The 18599-nt window shown below is 39.6% G+C and overlaps 1 protein-coding gene across 1 annotated transcript in view; it reads right to left on the minus strand.

Annotated features, from left to right (window-relative positions):
• Positions 1–18599, minus strand: part of EFCAB13 (EF-hand calcium binding domain 13) — a 257910-nt gene that overhangs the window by 178761 nt on the left and 60550 nt on the right. The window contains exon 8 of the mRNA XM_037810242.1: positions 12971–13114. Coding sequence (XP_037666170.1) covers positions 12971–13114 — 144 coding nt within the window. The remainder of the gene's footprint in view (positions 1–12970; positions 13115–18599) is intronic.

Raw genomic sequence — 18599 nt, forward strand, 5'->3', positions numbered from 1 at the left:
TTTCTTATCCTTAATAAAATCTGCCGTCCAAAGAAATTAGTCAAATTTTAAACTCCCAAGCAAGATAATCACAGTAACATTTATTGAGAGCTTACTACAGGTAGTAAATCATTGTGTTAAAATTATTTACTTTTTTGTTTTCCTCACAAGAGGAAAAGATGTGTCTTTCGTTCGTTTCCCCAATTCCTAGTGAAGTATCTACTTCCTAATCACTTAAAAACAATTTTTAATGAACAAAATAAAATATTAATGACTGTAAAGAATAGCACTATGTCTACATTATGAGTGGCAGACAAACCATTTACTTATCACCTTTTATGTGCCAAGAACTCTCATAATTATAACTTCCTACCATTCCTGCCCCTCCCTCTGCCTAAGACCATTCTTTATCTCAGACCATGCATGACTGAGGATGGGTTCAGATGCAGAACTTTGAATAATATCATTCCAATTGTGCCCAGAGGCAGAAAATGCTTTTCCCAATAGCTCTTGTCTCCAAGTGATTGGTTTTGCTTGCCATCCAAGGTGAAAAAGACTGGGAATTGACTTATCTAAAATAATACTCAGATTCTTGTCAATCTATTTGTAAGAAATCAAGTGCTAAATAACATGCAAAAGTGAGGACCCTGAGAGAAAGGTACAAATTTTTAAAGTTCCTTAGAGGTCAAGGAAGAATTAAATTACATACAATATTGCGATGGCCCAGAGCCCAGGCCCCCTCCTAAACAGGAATAAATCCCAGGGATGTAACAGTCTGTTTGACCAAGAAAAAGGTCAAGAAAGAAAACAACCTCCCCAGAGGGAAAAGAATGTAATCACAGATGTAAACAGATGAGAGTGGGATGGCACTGATTGTATCTTAGCCTTAAACATTAATCTTATGTCTTAAGCAACTTTAATGATTATACTAGAGGTCTGATGTCCTCATATTATACAGAATGTCTTTGTTCTAAAATCATATACATATTGACACAGTACTCCCTGATCCTTTGTGGGTCACAATCCCTCCAGACCACTGCCACCACAGACTGTCTCCTGTTCGTAAGTCTAATATATCCATGTCAGCTTCTGTGCCTGGCATGTTTTTCGGTATTGTGGCAGCACTGGCTCATACTTTGCATGAGGTTGGTTTGGACCTGGCGAGCCAGCCAGGAGACTGAGACACCATCAGCAGCAGTAGGCATGGCTCTGGGGAAGGGAGAATTGGTGGGGGAAATCCTGGGTTGGCATGCATCATCCATTTGGGGATGGATGGCTGCCCTCCTGGATGGATGGGGATGGCCACAAGAATATGGGGACACTCTAAAAACTCCAATAGATAGCAGGACAACTAATCCTTAGCAAAAATAAAGGAGAATGCCAGTAGCAGTGGACATAGCTTGGCCTCTTTTAGGAGCCTTACATACTGTCACAGAGACAGAACAGGCAGCAAAAACAGCCCATCATCTAGAGGAGGAATTAAAATTAGGAATGGACACACATCTCACTCAAGTGGACATGAAAGATGCCTTAACTGAGTACTTGTGTCATGTGGATGACCCATTAGAACTTAATGGAAAGCTTGCATTGTGTGGCTGATCAATTAAAAACTTTAGCTTGTAGATAAGCTCAAGCTAGTGGTCAAAAACTACCCCAAAACTACTAATCAAGTGTGGGATCCAAAAGCTTGGGACTCCATAGATTCTTCTTCTGAGGATAAAGAGGAGGAAAACCAAGAAGTATGGGAAGTGGAGGAAGAGGAGCCATCCAGGCAGGTACACCCAGTGCTACAGCAAAAATTAAAAACAGCCCAGGAGTGCCCTAACAGGGTGGACCCTCAGAATTTACAACCTCATGAGCAGAAACTCCACACTACCATGAGGGATTATACTGCTGCTGAACTGGATGATCTCAGGCAGCACTGCAGCCAGAAATCCAGGGAGTCATTACCCAATTGGCTTTTATGATTATAGGACACAGGAGCCATGGGGGTAATATTAACAGGGATGGAGATGAGTAAGCTAGTGTCAATCATGACCCACCCATCCCAATGCCAGTGCCTGTATGCCACCCTAAATTGTGAAGAAATGGTATCTTTGTCAGCCTGGCTAGCAAAAGCTTGCCATGCTGCCTGGCCCAATGAGGGAGATATCCCACACACTATTCCCTATTGGCAATCTATGAAAGAAGTGCAAGATGTTTAGCGGGGTCTTAGGATGAAATATGCAATATATTCTGAGAATTCTGCAGGCCCCAACAATGAAACTTTTAAAGTGGGAATGAAAGACACCAACCTACACACCACTCCTATTCATTTTTATGGACACCTCATGTCCATTTTGAGTCCTCTACTGGGACAGCCCATTTCAAGAGCTGTGCAAGCTATAGCAGATCTCAGAAATCAGAGTGGACCCAGAAAAGAGGAGTGAGTGCAGTGGGAAAGACTTCCCAAGAACATGCTGGCCCTATTTGGTCTCACATAAGCAGATGTGGGCTGATCTAATTGCCATGGGAACAGAATTAGAAACCACAGATAAACAACCAAATGTTATTTTAGTTAAATTATGGAGAAAATTACCCAAAGATAAAAAACTTACTAAAATGAATCCCTGTACAGCTGAAGGGGAAGACAAACCAACTAGGAAACCCCCTTCCAAAACATGAGAAACCCCCGCAACACCAGAGGAGACTGGCAAGCTCTTTTTCCCCTTTCTTGGGGGGGAGGGGCAAGAATCCCAGGCCCAGGTGATAATGAGAGACCCTAGGGATCGGAGACCACATGTAGAATTAACTATTGGTCCCCTACTAACCAACAGAGAGTATTAGCTTTAGAAGACACTGGAGCTGAGTATACTTTAATTTATGGAAATGTAGACTGATTTAACGGACCTGTGCTGGCCATAGACAGCTTTGGGGGAATGACAATCAGAGCCAAATGACATCATTTGATCTTACAAATTGGGAGATTGCCCCCTCCCTAGAATACAATGTAGGTATTTCTCCTCTGCCCTAATATATATTAGGAACTGATCTTCTCTTAAATTCCACATTACAAACTACCATAGGAGAATTCTGCCTCCAATGTAGAGTAGCGAAGGCAGTCTTAAAGGGGCAGGCAAAATGGACCCCTGTAAAAGTACTTCAACCTCAGAAGACTGTAGCCATTAAACGATATAAGCTCCCTAGGATGCAGGGGGACATCAAGAGTTCTCTGTAACCATTAAGGAACTAGAAAGAGCAGGACTATTAGGACCAACTCAAGCCCTTATAATAGCTCTGTGTGGCCCGTATGGAAACCTGATGGAACCTGGTACATGACAGTGGATTACCATGAATTAAGTAGAGTAATGCCACCTTTGTATGTAGTGGTTCCAAATCTCTTTACTACAAGAAACTAACACTCATTTATGTCAATATCTTTTTGTTTTAGATTTAGCTAATACTTTCTTCAGTATTCCCTTAGATAAAGCAAGTCAGCCTGCTTTTGCCTTCACCTGGGAAGGACAACAGAGGACTTTTCACCCACAAGACTATCTATATAGCCCAACCATTTGTCATGGCCTGGTGGCAAGACTTGGTCAGTTGGGAGAAACCCACATTTGTGACTTTACTTCATTACATTGATGATATTATGTTAATTGGTGATTCTCTTTAAGAACTAAAAGAGGTGTCAGAAACCTTAATATCCCACCTTGAGAGTCAGGGATGGGCTATCAACTACAACAAGCTACAAGGCCCTGGCTGCTCTGTCAAATTTTTGAGTGTTGTATGATCAGGCAAGACAAAAACTATTCCTTCTGTAGAAAATGAAAAAGCACAATGTTTTCCTACACTGCATATGCCAAAGCAATTAATGGCCTTCCTAGGACTATTAGGATATTGAAGACCTTTCAGTCTCCAATTAGTCCAAATATTCAAATGATTTATATGCTAATTAGGAAAGGTCGCACTTGGGAATGGGATGACCCCCAACAGGCTGCTTTTGTAAAAGCAAAAAAGGCAATAACACAGGCACAAGCACCAAGAGGGGCAGGGTAGATCCTTATTTACCCTCTGAATTGGATGTGACTAGCACCAACACTGGCTTCAGGTGAGGTCTGTGGCAAAGGCAACATTCTAAACGAGTGCCCCTAGGGTTCTGGTCACAATTATGGAAAGAGGCAGAATTAAGATATAGACCCTTAGAAAAACAATTTTGTGCTACATATAAGGCTCTTTTACAAGTGGAAGGTTTGACACAGAAATGTCCCATCATCTTGAGGACTGCCCTCCCTATACAGGGGTTGATTACAGACATGGCTAAAAGAACTCTGACAGTATGCAATTAAGTACCTTAACAAAGTGGAAAGCATACCTGTTGCACACATTATTTTCAATACCAGCCCTCTTAGTGCCAAGGTGCATGAAATTTTAGGACCAGTGTCATATGCAGAAGATTCAATAGCTAAAATTGTCACACCTGAAACAGCTGCTGAACTACCCACTATAGAAGGCAAAAAAACAATTCCTGAATCCATTTGGTATACTTACGGATCTGCTAGCAGGTAGCCTCCCACAAGGACAGCCATGGTGGTACAACCCAGTACTGACACTATATGGTGGGAGACAGATGCTATACAAAGCAGTCAATGGGCTGAATTAAGAGTCATATGAATGGTTACAGTGCATGAACCAGGAGATGTGCTAACTATCTGTAGCGACAGATGGGCTGCTTACAAAGGTCTTACAACCTGGATAGCAACCTGGAAACAAGAAAAATGGACAGTCATAGATCGCCCCCTATGGGGATAAGAACTGTGGGAAGACATGTGAGATACCTGCCAGCAATGAAAGTTAACTGCCTACCATGTCCCTGCCCACACTCTTAACATGCTACCTGGGAACACTGAGGCAGATGCCCTCACTCGAGTCTGAATCCACACTACTGAAACTCGAGAAGCAACTGAGTGGCTTCACTGAAAGAGTGGACACAGGGGGTAGTATCAAACCTTATGGCATTTAGCCCAGCAGTTCCAGCTACTCATCACATGGCAACAACTTATTGACATCACATGGGAGGGCTCATCATGCCCACTTGCAACGACCACACCAACTGCCTCATCAGATGGGACACATCAGCCAATCACAGGCTCCATTGACCCACTGACTACATTAGCCAACTTCCACTCTTGGAAGGGACAAGGTATGCATTCACTATGGTAGATACTGCCAGAGAACTTCTGTTAGCTTTTCCACTAGGAAAAGCTAATCAATGAACATCCATAGGCTGTCTAGAAAAGGTAAGCACCTTCTACAGGATACCTACACAAATAGACAGTGATAGGGGAACTCCTTTCATCAGACAAATGACCCAAGCATGGGCTATGGACTGTGATTCAATATGGACTTTTGATCTACCCTATAACCCCACAGGTGCAGGCCTTACAGAAAGAATGAATCCCCTCTTAAAGGAACAGTTGAAAGATGATAAATTCCTACAACAATGGAATAAAGACTATAGACTATAATACTAGGCCCAAATCCACCTAAACTGTGTACCACAGGCTGCAACCCCCACTCCAATCGAAATGCTAATGGCAGGGCCAATGCAAGTGCTAAGGATACAAATAAAAGGGTTAGCCACTTCACAGCCTAAAGGGGGGAATAATAATAATTTATTCTGCCTACGCCTCAGATCATACAAACAGGGGGAAATTAGGTATTTTGGCCTTGGTGCTGGCCCATGCAGCCACACTGGTTAGGAATCCTAAGCCCATGGGGTATTGGAGTCACACAAAACATTGCAATATGGCCATAAGTTATGCAAAAGAAAATGCCTGTTAAATTTTTATTACCAATCTGGTACACATAACTATGTGGACCCTTCCTATGCCCAGACTAACAATTGATGTCACAGTTGAGGATTCTCAAAACATACAGGGGGAGAATATCTGGTGCTTAAAACCTTCCACAATGGCCCTCTGCCTGTACCTTACTATCTACCAAGGCAACTCTTGCATGTATATTATTAGATCAACAAGATTTACCCCTTATTATTCCCCATAAATCTTTCTTTTTGCCCAAAGTATCCTATAAAACACTTTTCTACAGTGGTCTTCAGCAGTAACTCATGCCCACAATTGAACCCAATATTTGGTTTGTGTGGACTTGCTATCTGTTGGTGCTACCAGCCTTCCCTGAACCATGGTTCCTGCTAACTGGACTACGTGAAATGCCCTGTTGCTGTGGCAGAACTTGAAATACTGACAAATCTGGAGTGATAGTTTCTCTTTTAAGACTGAAATCCAATTACAGTCTTATAATGAGACTCAAGATCAAGTTTTCTTCCTTGTGAGGGAACAAGTAAATAAACCCTAGCCTACTATGTTGTACATGATGGGACAGGATGGCTGACAGTGGAAGCAGTAACGTTAGACTATTGACCCTGTCTGCATGGAACGTTTCAACAGGAACTGAGATATGGAGTGGTTACCCTCAGTAGTGTGTAATTTTACCATTAAGCTACAAAATGATAGCCTTTTCCAATGGTAAAATGCCTCCTACAGACACAGAGCATATGCCTCCCTCATGGGGTGGCTATGGACCTGTGGACAATATCGATTGTCCTCTTTATCTTACAATTGGACAGGATGCTGTAGATGGGGGCAGCCGTATGTCCCTGCTACATTACATGATTCTTTACCACACACTCCTAGCAATTAGGAAATGGTTAAATCTAGATACTGAGTGAAGCATACCTCACGGTGGTTTTATCCTTTAGCTATATTCTTGCCCAGGGGAGCTGCGATGGTTACCAAAAACTATATAACAGCTTTAGCTAATCATACAGCTCATGCACTTAATGAATCTAGGTTTCAATATCATTGTCAAATGATGAGACCACCTAATTATGGAAAGTAGTCTTACAAAATGGAAAAGCTTTAGACATTTTTACTGTGGCACAAGGCAGAACCTGTGCTCTTCTAAATACACAATTTCTGTACATATTCTTGATCACTCATATAACATTTCACAAGCTCCAAATCACATGCAAGAGAACATATTCAGTGTTGATCAGTTATCTACAGACCCCCTTTCTACTTGGTTTAATTCTCTTACTCAGCCTTGGTGGCATTTCCTTGTAGGATTATCTGCCCTACGTGTTGGATTATTACTATTCTGTTGTCTTTCATATTATTGTGGCATATGGATGAAATGCTTGTCCTATGGTCAATGCAATCTGTTATGTGAGGGTGGATTATGGTGGCCTAGGGCCCAGGTCCCTTCTTAAATGGGAATGAAACCCCAGGTATGAACAGTCTGTTTAACCAGGACAAAGGTCAAAGAAAAAAACCTCCCCAGAGGGAAAAGAATGTAATCAATAGATGTAAAGGGATGAGAGTGGGATGGCACTGACACTGTCTTAAACATTAATCTTAGGTCTTAAGCCCCTTTAATGATTGTAATAGAGGCCCGATGTCTTCATACTATATGTAATGTCTTTATTCTAAAATCATATACATATTGCCCCTTGTGCTCCCTGGCCCTTTGCAGGGCGTTTTCCTTCCAGACCACTGCCACCAGAGAATCTCTCCTTTTCTCAAGTCCTAATAAATCTAAGCTTCTGTGCCTGGTATGTTTTTTTGTCTCACAGCCGCATCAGCTCATGCTTTGCAACAAATTCTGTTTGGGCCCAAACAGTACCGTTTTGGTGCTAGGTAAGTCTGATTCACTCTGATTCTTTGAAAATTGATATAAGTTATGTCAGATGTCAGACCTTTAACTCATGGCAAAGCAATCATGTACAGTTGACATTCATGGATTCCGTATTTGCATAGCCTACTAGCTAATATTTATTTGTAACCCCAAAACCAATATTTGCAGTGCTTTTGCAAGTATTCACAGGTCATGCCCAGAGCAACAAAAAATTTGAATCCCCTAATGCCCATGTTCCCAGCTGAAATTTAATAAGGTGACGCTCTCCTTCGGCTCTCATACTGTAAACAACGGTACATTTCATGGTATATTTAGTGTCATGTTTTCACATTTTTGTGATTTCTCTTGGTGATTTTGCTATTTAAAATGGTCCCAAATGTAGTGCTGAAGTGCCACCTCAGGTTCCTAAGAGCAAGAAGGCTGTTATGAACCTTAAAGAGAAAATACCTGTGTTCCATAAGCTTTGTTTAGGCATGAGTTACAGTGCTGTTGGCCATGAGTTCAATGCTAATGAATCAACACTTACTTAATAAGCTCAATTAACTGCCCCCCCAATGAGATTTATGATTAAACTTGCTTAAATTTATGTACAGAGGCTTTGTTTAAATGTTGTTCCAAAATGTTCTGAAGGCAATGATACTACTTCTAGACAAGGTTAAAAGGGGCCAATCTCTAAAAGGCTGGTGAAACAAAGAATTTCTTAGGGAACCATGGTATGCAAAGTTAAGGAGGAAGCAGAAGATATAAGGTGTCTTTAAACAGAAACACACATAAAACAAGGTTATATATTATTGCTCCAAGAACCTAAGCCTATATTTCCTCTAAGGGCAGTGGTTCAACATCTGCTAATTCAGTGTTCACAGCAGCTTTATAGAACATAATTACTGCAAATAACAAACTCAACTGTACTTCACCAAATCAAAGTAGTGCTAGACCAGATTGATGGCAAATTGTCTTTGGATTAGGAGGTGCTTCCTACATTCTGATTTCTTTTTTCCTTGGTGTTTATCCTCATTCTGTTCTTGATTATGGTTCTAATACCTTCTATAGTCTCCTCAGTGAATTCCTGGCACTCACTGTAGACAGATTCCATGTCCCAAGTTCCATCTTATGTTCTAAGATTATTTAAGGCTTCATCCCTCAAACACTTGAATTTGATACTGAAAGGTATTCTGTTGGATCATACATACATTCTGGGAATTCAATAGAGAAGTCCACAGTCTTTTTATCTGCTCTTCACTTAGAAAACTCCCTCCTGTCAACAGAGGTCCATTATTAACTAATGAGAATGCAATACCCAATCATTTCCACAGATTCACTAGCTCTTGCTCAAAATTTATTCCTTGCTTCTAAGCATTGATAGATCCCTATCATGAAACTCTCAAACAAATATTACCTATTTAAATAGCCCCTGGTGGCCAGAGAAGCATTCCAGAATCTGAAATGACTATTTGACCCCTATCTGACTTACCTAAAACTTAATAAATGATTCCTGGTTGAGACTGAGGCAACCAATATGGTCATGGGTACCATTTATTTTGTAAGGGGAGTTCAAAATAGCTTCCTACTCATATATGTACTTCTTGAGGAAAATCAAGCTGAAAATACACCTACATAGTGTAGGAAAACAATGTTACTAATCATCAAGGTGATATTCAAGGCAACATTACCTGGAAGATGCTATTTTACTGTTAATACTATATTTCTATAATCTTCAGAGAGCCCCACTTTTAGTTTCCCTGCTGCTAAAACAAACACTATACAATGATTGGTTTAATATCAGAATTTATTGCCTCATGGTTTCAGGAGCTGGAAGGCTTGCTTCCTCCTGGGGTCAGTATCTTCTGACTAGCTGGCAATCTTTGGGGATCCTTGGCTTTTCAGTCACATTGTAGTGCATACGGCAGCATCATCTCCTTTTTCTTCTGGTTCCATTGACTTCTCTTCCTGTGTCCAATTTCCTTTGCTTATAAAGACCAACCATATTGGATTAAGGTCCACCCTCATTCAGTTTAGGCAGCACATCTTAACTAATAACATCTTCAAAGCTCTTATTTACAAATTGGTTCACATGAACAGGACCAGGGATTGGGACCCGAACATGCTTTTGTGGAAGACATAATTCAATCCCAACACCCCCAATACCAAAAACCTCATCCGGCAAAAATTGTCAGTCACCACTTTTCACCCAATTCAAATTCCATATCACAAGCCTCCATGAGACAAAAAAACTATAACACCTGACACTCCCAGACCTACTCCATCAAACAATTTTCCATGTTCCTCTTGCCATATCATAACGAAACAAATCCTTTTGGACTTTCCTGCAAATTCCAGTGGCATAATTCCTTCCTCTTCATTATGGACTCTCAAAGATGAACTGTTATATCCCTCCAGCACATCTAAGGGTGTTTTTGTTTATCATATGCACCCCAGTTGATATGCTTTTGGTGGAACCCATTAATGGTTACTTACTTATTTACCCCAACAAAAAGACCAAATACAAAAACAAGATGAGAGAAGAATATCTGCAATGCTATGCCATCTATTGGAAAGGTAATTAAGTTATATTATTTCTTATTTCAAAGTTCTTCTATAGAAAAATCCATGTCTCCTACCTGTATGACTCAAATCTTTTGGCATTCTGGGGTCATCCTTTCCTTTATTCTTTAAGAAAAATGGCTCAAACTACAGATCATATATTAAGGTTAATCAATGCCCTCTGCACAAAATTGATGATTCCTGGGTGATTTACACACTTCTGGTTGATTTTTGTTTTATTTTTCATTCCCACTGAACTCTTGATCTCACTCACATTATCACCTTCTAGAAGTGATATTCCCTCTCCACCCCAAGCAGACCCAACATAAAACCTGTAGGTTTTTCTTCTTTAAACTCCCCCACCAACAAAATTAACACAAGGCTGTTATACATAACCAATTTTTACTGATAATTTGCAGTTAGTGGGAGTAAAGAAATTCTTAACAGCACAGCAAGCAACTACATACTATTGACAAAGTTCTATGGCCACTCCCTACCAATTACTAGCTCCCACACCCCACATCCCTGCCTACATTTGAGTTCCCTCAACTCTCTTCTCCAGCTACCAGTGAGCCACTACGGTATTCCAAATTTCTGTTATTTTCTTATGTATAGCATTTTACCTTGACTTTTTGTTTGATCTAGGCTTCTCCCCATAGGTTTTGGCCCCCAAAATCAAACATACCTATTATGACAATTTTCCTAGTCAAAAGACAAGGATCTTATTTATAAGGAAATTTGCTCAAATTGGAGCCAGCTTATTAATATGACAAAATTAAGAACATCCTGCTTTCCCTGATTGGATGAGGTAGTTCTTCAACAAATATTTATTTAACAGTTAATATGTTTCCATTTAACAGTTAATATTAACAGTTAAATATATAACAGTTAATATTTATTTAAAAGTTAATATTTATTTAACAGTTAATATGTTCTAGGCACTCAGGTTATAGTCTTGAACAAAAGCAGACATAATATCTGTTCTCTGGAGCTTAGTCTTATTTGAGAGACAGCTCTTAATCAAATGACCAAAAATGCAAAATTGGAACTGTGATTAGTGCTACTAGAGTGTATAACAGGTGAATTTTACCTAGTCAGAGAAGTCAGTTATCAGGTTTTATGCAACAAGGATATCACGATCAGATCTGTGTTTTAAAAAGATCAGTCTGGCTGTAGTGCAAAGGGAGATGAAAGTGGATATGGGTAGATTGGTTAGGATTAAATGCAGTGGTCCTAAGGAAAGATTATTTTAACTTGGACTAAGGTAGGAATAATAGAGAGAGAAATAGAAAGATTCAAGGGATATCTGTGAGTTTAAAATAACAAGACTTCATAATGATTGCATGAAGAGGAGAGCAAAACATAGTTGTCAAGGATGATTCCTAGGTTTCCTAAACCTTCTCTTATGTGCCAGACATGCTGATAAATGCTTATATTTAATCTCTTTAACACTTCTATTAGTATCATTTGTCCAATCTACTTCTTCTAATAAAGGAAGAACTGGAAACCCAGAATAGATTTCCATGAGCCAAAAAGCAAAATGCTGACAGTGATTTTGCATATGATTTCTGTTGCTCAGGGTTGGGCTTTCTCTGAGGGCTGCTGAATAGTATCACTTGAGATTAATCTTCAAAATCCCCATTTTGCAAACATCTTCATGTGCCAATACATTCCTCCTCTCATGTCTACCCAGAACCCTCCATAAATCATTGCCTAGTAGAACTCCATGCAGCCCAGTTCCATCTCCAGACCACATTTCAGCAACCAAAGGCCTACTGCAAAGCCACTACTAACAAATGACAAAAAACAGAGGAAGCTCATTGGAAAAGATATATGTCTAGTTATTTTCCTGACACATTTATACCATTCTCTCAGTCTAAAAGTCTTTCTTACCCTTTCCCATCACCTTGAATCAGTTAGCCCCTACTAACCCTTCATGATTTAGCACAGATATCACTTCCTCTGATAATCTCTCTCTGGTACCTTGAGCATGCATTAGCAGCCTATGTATACCTCTATTATGGTACTTAATACAGAACAGTATAATTTCAATTTATTTGACTCTTTCCACACTAGAATGTGGACTCCAGAAGAAGTAGTACATTTTATTCATCTTACATCACTAGCATAGTTCCAGGCACAGTACACAGTAAATGACTATCTGACTCAGTAAAAGAATCAACCAATCCATTAAACAATAATCAATTTATTATTATAAGACTTACCCTGGTCACATGTAAATGTGTAATACTCACAAAGTATCTATTAAATATATTTATAATTTATTTTAAAGCAATCTACATTTTGTAGAGAGTAACAAAATAGCATAGGAAGATTTTATAATCAAACTATACGACAGAATTGAGAAATCAAGAAATTCCTAACTTGGGTAGTCAGTGCCCTTGATGATACATGAAACTATCTCACCAAAAAAAAGCAACTCTCTTTTCTACTGGAAAAGAGAGATAAGGCATAAAATGTCTTAAATTCAATTTTTGCTTAGACTTTTACCAAAATTACCCACAATATATCAATTTTAGAAATTGCTCATTTCATTTTTCTACACTCTTTTACTATAGACAGCAGCAAGCAGTACCAGTGGTAAAAGGTGAGACTCAAGAGGGAAAAGGAGGAGAAGCAAAACATGAATCATGAAATTGATATTCAAGAATGATATGTATGTATGTATATATGTGTGTGTGTGTATATATATATATATATATATATATATATATGAATCAATTCAATTACTCACTGTCAATATAGGTATACTTTATAACCTCCTGAAAAGTATCAGGGATTAAAAAGATATCCAGGCTCTCCAAAACAGAAACCACTTCATCAGTTGCAACTCGACCACCTTTTAACCTACAAAAAATCTTCATGGCATCTTGGAATGCTGCAAAACCAATAAACAAAGACATTATTGTTCCATGAGAATCAACAGTTTTTCTTGGAAAATTAGCTGATTTTGTGTCAATAGCATAGGGTTTTCTAAAAACTTACCTTCAAGTAGGAATGTACCTAAATTCTGGCCAAGTTTCTACCATTAAATCTGATATTTGCTGTTACTACTTTTAATATATTATAATTATTAATATTAGCTAGTATTTATTGAGCATTGACTATGTGCTGGCACTGTTCTAAAAAAAAACAACTATGAGGTTACCTCATTTAATCATTAGATAAGGAAATTAAGGGTTAGAAAGACCTCCTTTGATCACACAGCCAGAAAGTGGAAAAGCGACAATTCTTTTTCTAGTAGTCTTACTCCAGAGCACTTGTTCTTAATCAACATACTATACTCACCCCTTAGTTAAAACTTTTAACTAAAACAATTTCTTACCAGTGGTATATAATAGCAAGGCAGATGAGTCAAAAATTATGAGTTATTAATTGACTAAAAATGAAATTTATAAAAAAATAGTATAAAAGAAAAGATAATCATAGAAACACAAAATTTCTCTTCACATGTTGTGCCAGTTTGAATGTATTATGTCCCCCAAAACGCTATTATCTTTAATGTAATCTTGTGTGGACAGATGAATCAGTGTCGATTAGATTGCAATTCTTTGAGTGTTTCCATGGAGATGTGACCCACCCAACTGTGGGTGATGACTCTAAATGGATAGCTTCCATGGAGGTGTGGTCCTGCCCATTCAGCGTCGGCCTTGATTAGTTCACTGGAGCCCTATAAAAGCTCAGACAGAGGGAGCGAGCTTACTACAGCCAAAAGGGACACTTGGAAGAATGCACAGGAACTGAGAGAGGAGCTTCAGCTTACAGAGACATTTTGGAGATGGCCTTTGAAAGCAGACTTTTGCTCTAGAGAAGCTAAGAGAGGACAAACGCCCCAAGAGCAACTAAGAGTGACATTTTTGAGGAGCTGAAGCCTAGGAAGGAACGTTCTGGGAGAAAGCCATTTTGAAACCAGGACTTTGGAGCAGAAGCCAGCCATGAGCCTTCCCAGCTAACAGAGGTTTTCCAGATGCCATTGGCCACCCTCCAGTGAAGGTACCCAATTGTTGATACATTACTTTGTACACTTCATGGCTTTAAGACTGTAACTGTGTAACCAAATAAATTCCCTTTTAGAAAAGCCAATCCATTTCTGGTGTTTTGCATTCCAGCAGCATTAGCAAACTAGAACAGATGTTTTATTATACTACAAAGAGTCTGACAGTAGTTTAACAAGGTCTTTTGTTAAGTGGTATGAGGTCTTTTGGTTCTCCATAGAAATTTCATATTCTTATCAAACAATTGTTAGAATCAAAAATGAATTAGACAACCTCTGGGAAGATGGTGGATTAGGAGAGACAAAGCAAATTCTCCTACATGAAAAACACTAGAGAAAGGAGAGAAAGCACTCCAGAACAGCAGTTCCAGGACTCCACTGGATGGGCAGAGACTTCTATACCACATAGTGAGTATGTAGCTGGAGAAGCCAAGAGACTGCACTTAAGACCAGTGAGTGTTCGGCCTGGAATGCCACCAGGGAATGGGCAGTTGGAGCCGACTGATGAGCGCAGAGGTGAGCAGTTTTCCATGCCCCGTGCACCCTCCTTGCACTTGGCTTGGGTGAAAACCCTTTGCCAACCTATGGCCAAGAGCCTCCATGCCAGGGACTGGCAGTTAGAGCAGGCAGACAAGCATGAAAGGGAGCAGCTTTCCAAGCCCCATGCAGCCATCTTAGCAGTTGGCTGGGGAGATAACCCCTCACAACCCTGTGGCTACTGAGCTGGAGAATGGCCACTGAGCACAGAGAGAGCAGCTTTCTAAGCCCCATCTCTGCAGTTGGCTGGGGAGATAACCCTTCACAGTCTTGTGGCCAAGAGCTCCCTCGAGGGAATTCAGGATTCAGCAGACTTGTGACAGCATCCATTCTTCCTCCACAGAAGCCCACAGTGTTTACAGCCTAGAGAAAAGGGTGCACAAAGAAGTGCCAGGAGCCCACCCCCAATCCCAGGGACTCGCAGGCACATGGCAGACAGGCAACGGTGGGGCGTTTGAGCTAGAAGGTGAGATGCGTAGCTCTGAAGCCCCAGAGTACTTCACCTCCAGCCCTTGAAATGGCCAGGATCACTGTGTCCTGGACTAGAATCCCTGCCAAACGGTGCAGAGCATGCCCCCCACCCATAAGGCTGGCAGTCCCCAGTGCACATGGAAAATTGGTGCAATGATTGGATTTCAACATGGTTTGGACACACACTCAGTTTATAGACAAAGATGGGGGAGAACTAGCTTGAGGGTAAGAGGTGTCTCAATAGCTCCATCTGCTGACAGGACAGGGAAAGCGCATTCCACCAAGCTGTAGCTCTGCCAAATTACAGATAAAAGTTCAAATAATCCTGCATATCCTAAAAGAACCCTATGAAGATAAGCAAATGCCCAGAGGCCGAAAACAATGAAAAATTATAAAGCATTTGAAGAAAACAGAAGATATGGGCAATGCAAACATACAAATTAAAAAGCCAGAGGAGACACAGAACTTGGAACAATTAATCAAAGAAGTATACACAAGCATCAGTGTCATGGCTAAGGATATAAAGGACATCAAGAATACCTGAGAAAAGCATAAATTGCAAGAGTAAATTAAAAATAGCAGATATTATGGAAATAAAAGATACTGTTGATCAAAGTAAAAATATTCTCGAGACACATAACAGATTTGAAGAGGCAGAGGAAAGAACTAGCGAACTTGAGGACAGGGTGATGGAATGTGAAAGCACAAAAGAATGAAGGGTGAAAAAATTTGAAAAATTTGAAATGCATCTCAGGGAAATGAAGAATATGAAACACACAAATACAAGAATCACTGATGTTCCAGAAAGTGAAGAGAAGAGTAATGGGCTGGAAAGAGTATTCAAAGCACTGTTAGGCAAAACTTCCCAACCCTTCTAAACTACATAAATATACAAATCAAAGACACCAAACAAACTCCAAATAGAATAAATCCAAATAAACCCACTCTGAGACATATTCTCATCAGCTTGTCAAATGCTGAAGAGGAGAAAGTTCTGAAAGCAGCAAGAGAGAAGCGACTCACTACATGCAAGGGAAACAGCATAAGACTAAGTACTGACTATTCAGTGGGCATGATGGAGGAAAGAACCCAGTGGTATGACATTTTTAAATTCTGAAAGAGAACAACTGCCAGCCAAGAATATGTTACCCAAAAACCTCTTCTTCAAAATTGAGGGAGAGCCTAAAATTTTCACAAACAAATGCTGAGAGAATTTGTTAACAAGAGACCTGCTCTACAAGAAATACTAAAGGGAGCTCTACCTGCTGAGAAAAACAGACAGAAGAGAGAGGCCTGGAAAGGGCAAAGAACTGAAAAGTATTAGTAAGGGTAACTTAAAGGAAATAAAGACAGAGAGGGGAAAAAAAAGATCTAACAACTAAAAACCAAAGATAAGATGGCTTATTCAAGAACTGCCTTCACAGGAATAACTGTGAAGGTGAATGAATTAAACTCCCCAATTAAAAGATAGAGATTGGCAGAATGGATTAAAAAATAAGTACCATCAATACGCTATTTACAAAAGACTCATCTTATACTCACAACACAAAGAGATCGAAAGTGAAAGGATGGAAGAAAATATTCTATGCAAGCTACAGCAAAAGAAAGCAGGGGTAGCAATACTAATTTCAGATAAAACACACTTCAAATGCAAGCATGTTATAAGAGAAAAAGAAGGACAATATTTACTAATAAAAGGGACAATTCACCAAGAAGAAATAAAAATCATAAATGTTAATGCACCCAATCAAGGTGCTCCGAAGTACATGACACAAACTGGAAAAACTGAAGGAAGCCATACATGTTTCCACAATAATCATGGGAGACTTCAATACAGTACTTTTTCTCCTATAGATACAACAACCATACAGAGGACCAATGAAAAAATTGGGAACCTAAACAATGTAATAAATGAATTAGACTTAACAGACATATACAGAGGATTACATCCCAAATTACCAGGATATACATTCTTCTCCAATGCTCATTTCTTCAGGATAAATCATATGCTGAGGCACAAAACAAGCCTCAATAAATTTTAAAAGATTGAAGTTATTCAAAGCACATTCTCTGACCACAAGAAAATGGATATAGAATTCAATAGCCAACAAAGATCTAGAAAATTCACAAATATCTGGAGGTTAAACAACACACTCCTAAACAATCAGTGGGTCAAAGAAGAAATTGCAAGAGAAATTGGCAAATATTTAAAGACTAATAAAAATGAGAACACAACGTATCAAAACTTATGGGATGCAGCAAAGGTGGTACTGAGGGGGAAATTATAGCTCTAAATGCATACATTAAATAAGAAGAAACAGCTAAAATCAAAGAACTAATGGAACAACTGAAGAAGCTAGAGAATGATCAGCAAACTAATCCTAAACCAAGTAGAGGAAAAGAAATAACAAGGATTAAAGCAGAAATAAATGATTTGGAGAACAACAACAACAACAACAAAAAAATAGAATGAATAAAACCAAACATTGGCTCTTTGAGAATCAACAAGATTGACAAAGTCAAAAAGAGAGAAGAGTGAGATCAAGGGAAGAGATGTTTATTTGGTGTTAGGATCTATATTTTCTAAACAATATAACTTCTACAGTCAGTTTGTTCAAACAGAACAATTACATTGAACTTTGAATAGGAAGTGAGACATGGTAGGTTTGTATAGGATTGAGTGAAATTGCAACACATCTCAAAGTAATTTGGGCAGAGAACAAAAATATATATGCAGGGCACCCCTGAGGAACTGGGGGAAAATGTGGAAGTGTTGAACTTCCTCACCTGGATTGTTGCTGATGTTCTCACAGTATTGAGGACTGATGGCTTGGTATGGCGAGCCCTCTGTCTTGGGGCTTGCCCTTATGAAGTTTGTTACCGCAAATGAAAGGCTAAACCTGCTTATAATTGTGCCTAAGAGTCTCCCCAAGTGCCTCTTTGTTGCTCAGATGAAGCCCTCTCTGTAACTAAGCCACCTCTGCAGATGACCTCACTGCCCTCCCCTCTATGTGGGACCTGACTCCCAGGGGCATAAATCTCCCTGGCAATGTGGGATATGACTCCCAGGGATGAATGTGGACCTGGCATCGTGGGATTGAGAACATCTTCTTGACCAAAAGGGGGATGTGAAATGAAATGAAATAAAGTTTCAGTGGCTGAGAGATTTCAAATGGAGTTGAGAGATTACTCTGGTGGACATTCCTACACACTATATAGATAACTTTTTAGGTTTTAATGTATTGGAATAGTTAGAAGTAAATACCTGAAACTATCAAACTCCAACCCAGTAGCCTTGACTCTTGAAGATGATTGTATAACAATGTAGATTACAAGGGGTGACAGTGAGATTGTGAAAACC

This window comes from Choloepus didactylus, chromosome 18 (assembly GCF_015220235.1).
Source record: "Choloepus didactylus isolate mChoDid1 chromosome 18, mChoDid1.pri, whole genome shotgun sequence".
In the NCBI taxonomy this organism is placed as follows: Eukaryota; Metazoa; Chordata; class Mammalia; order Pilosa; family Megalonychidae; genus Choloepus; species Choloepus didactylus.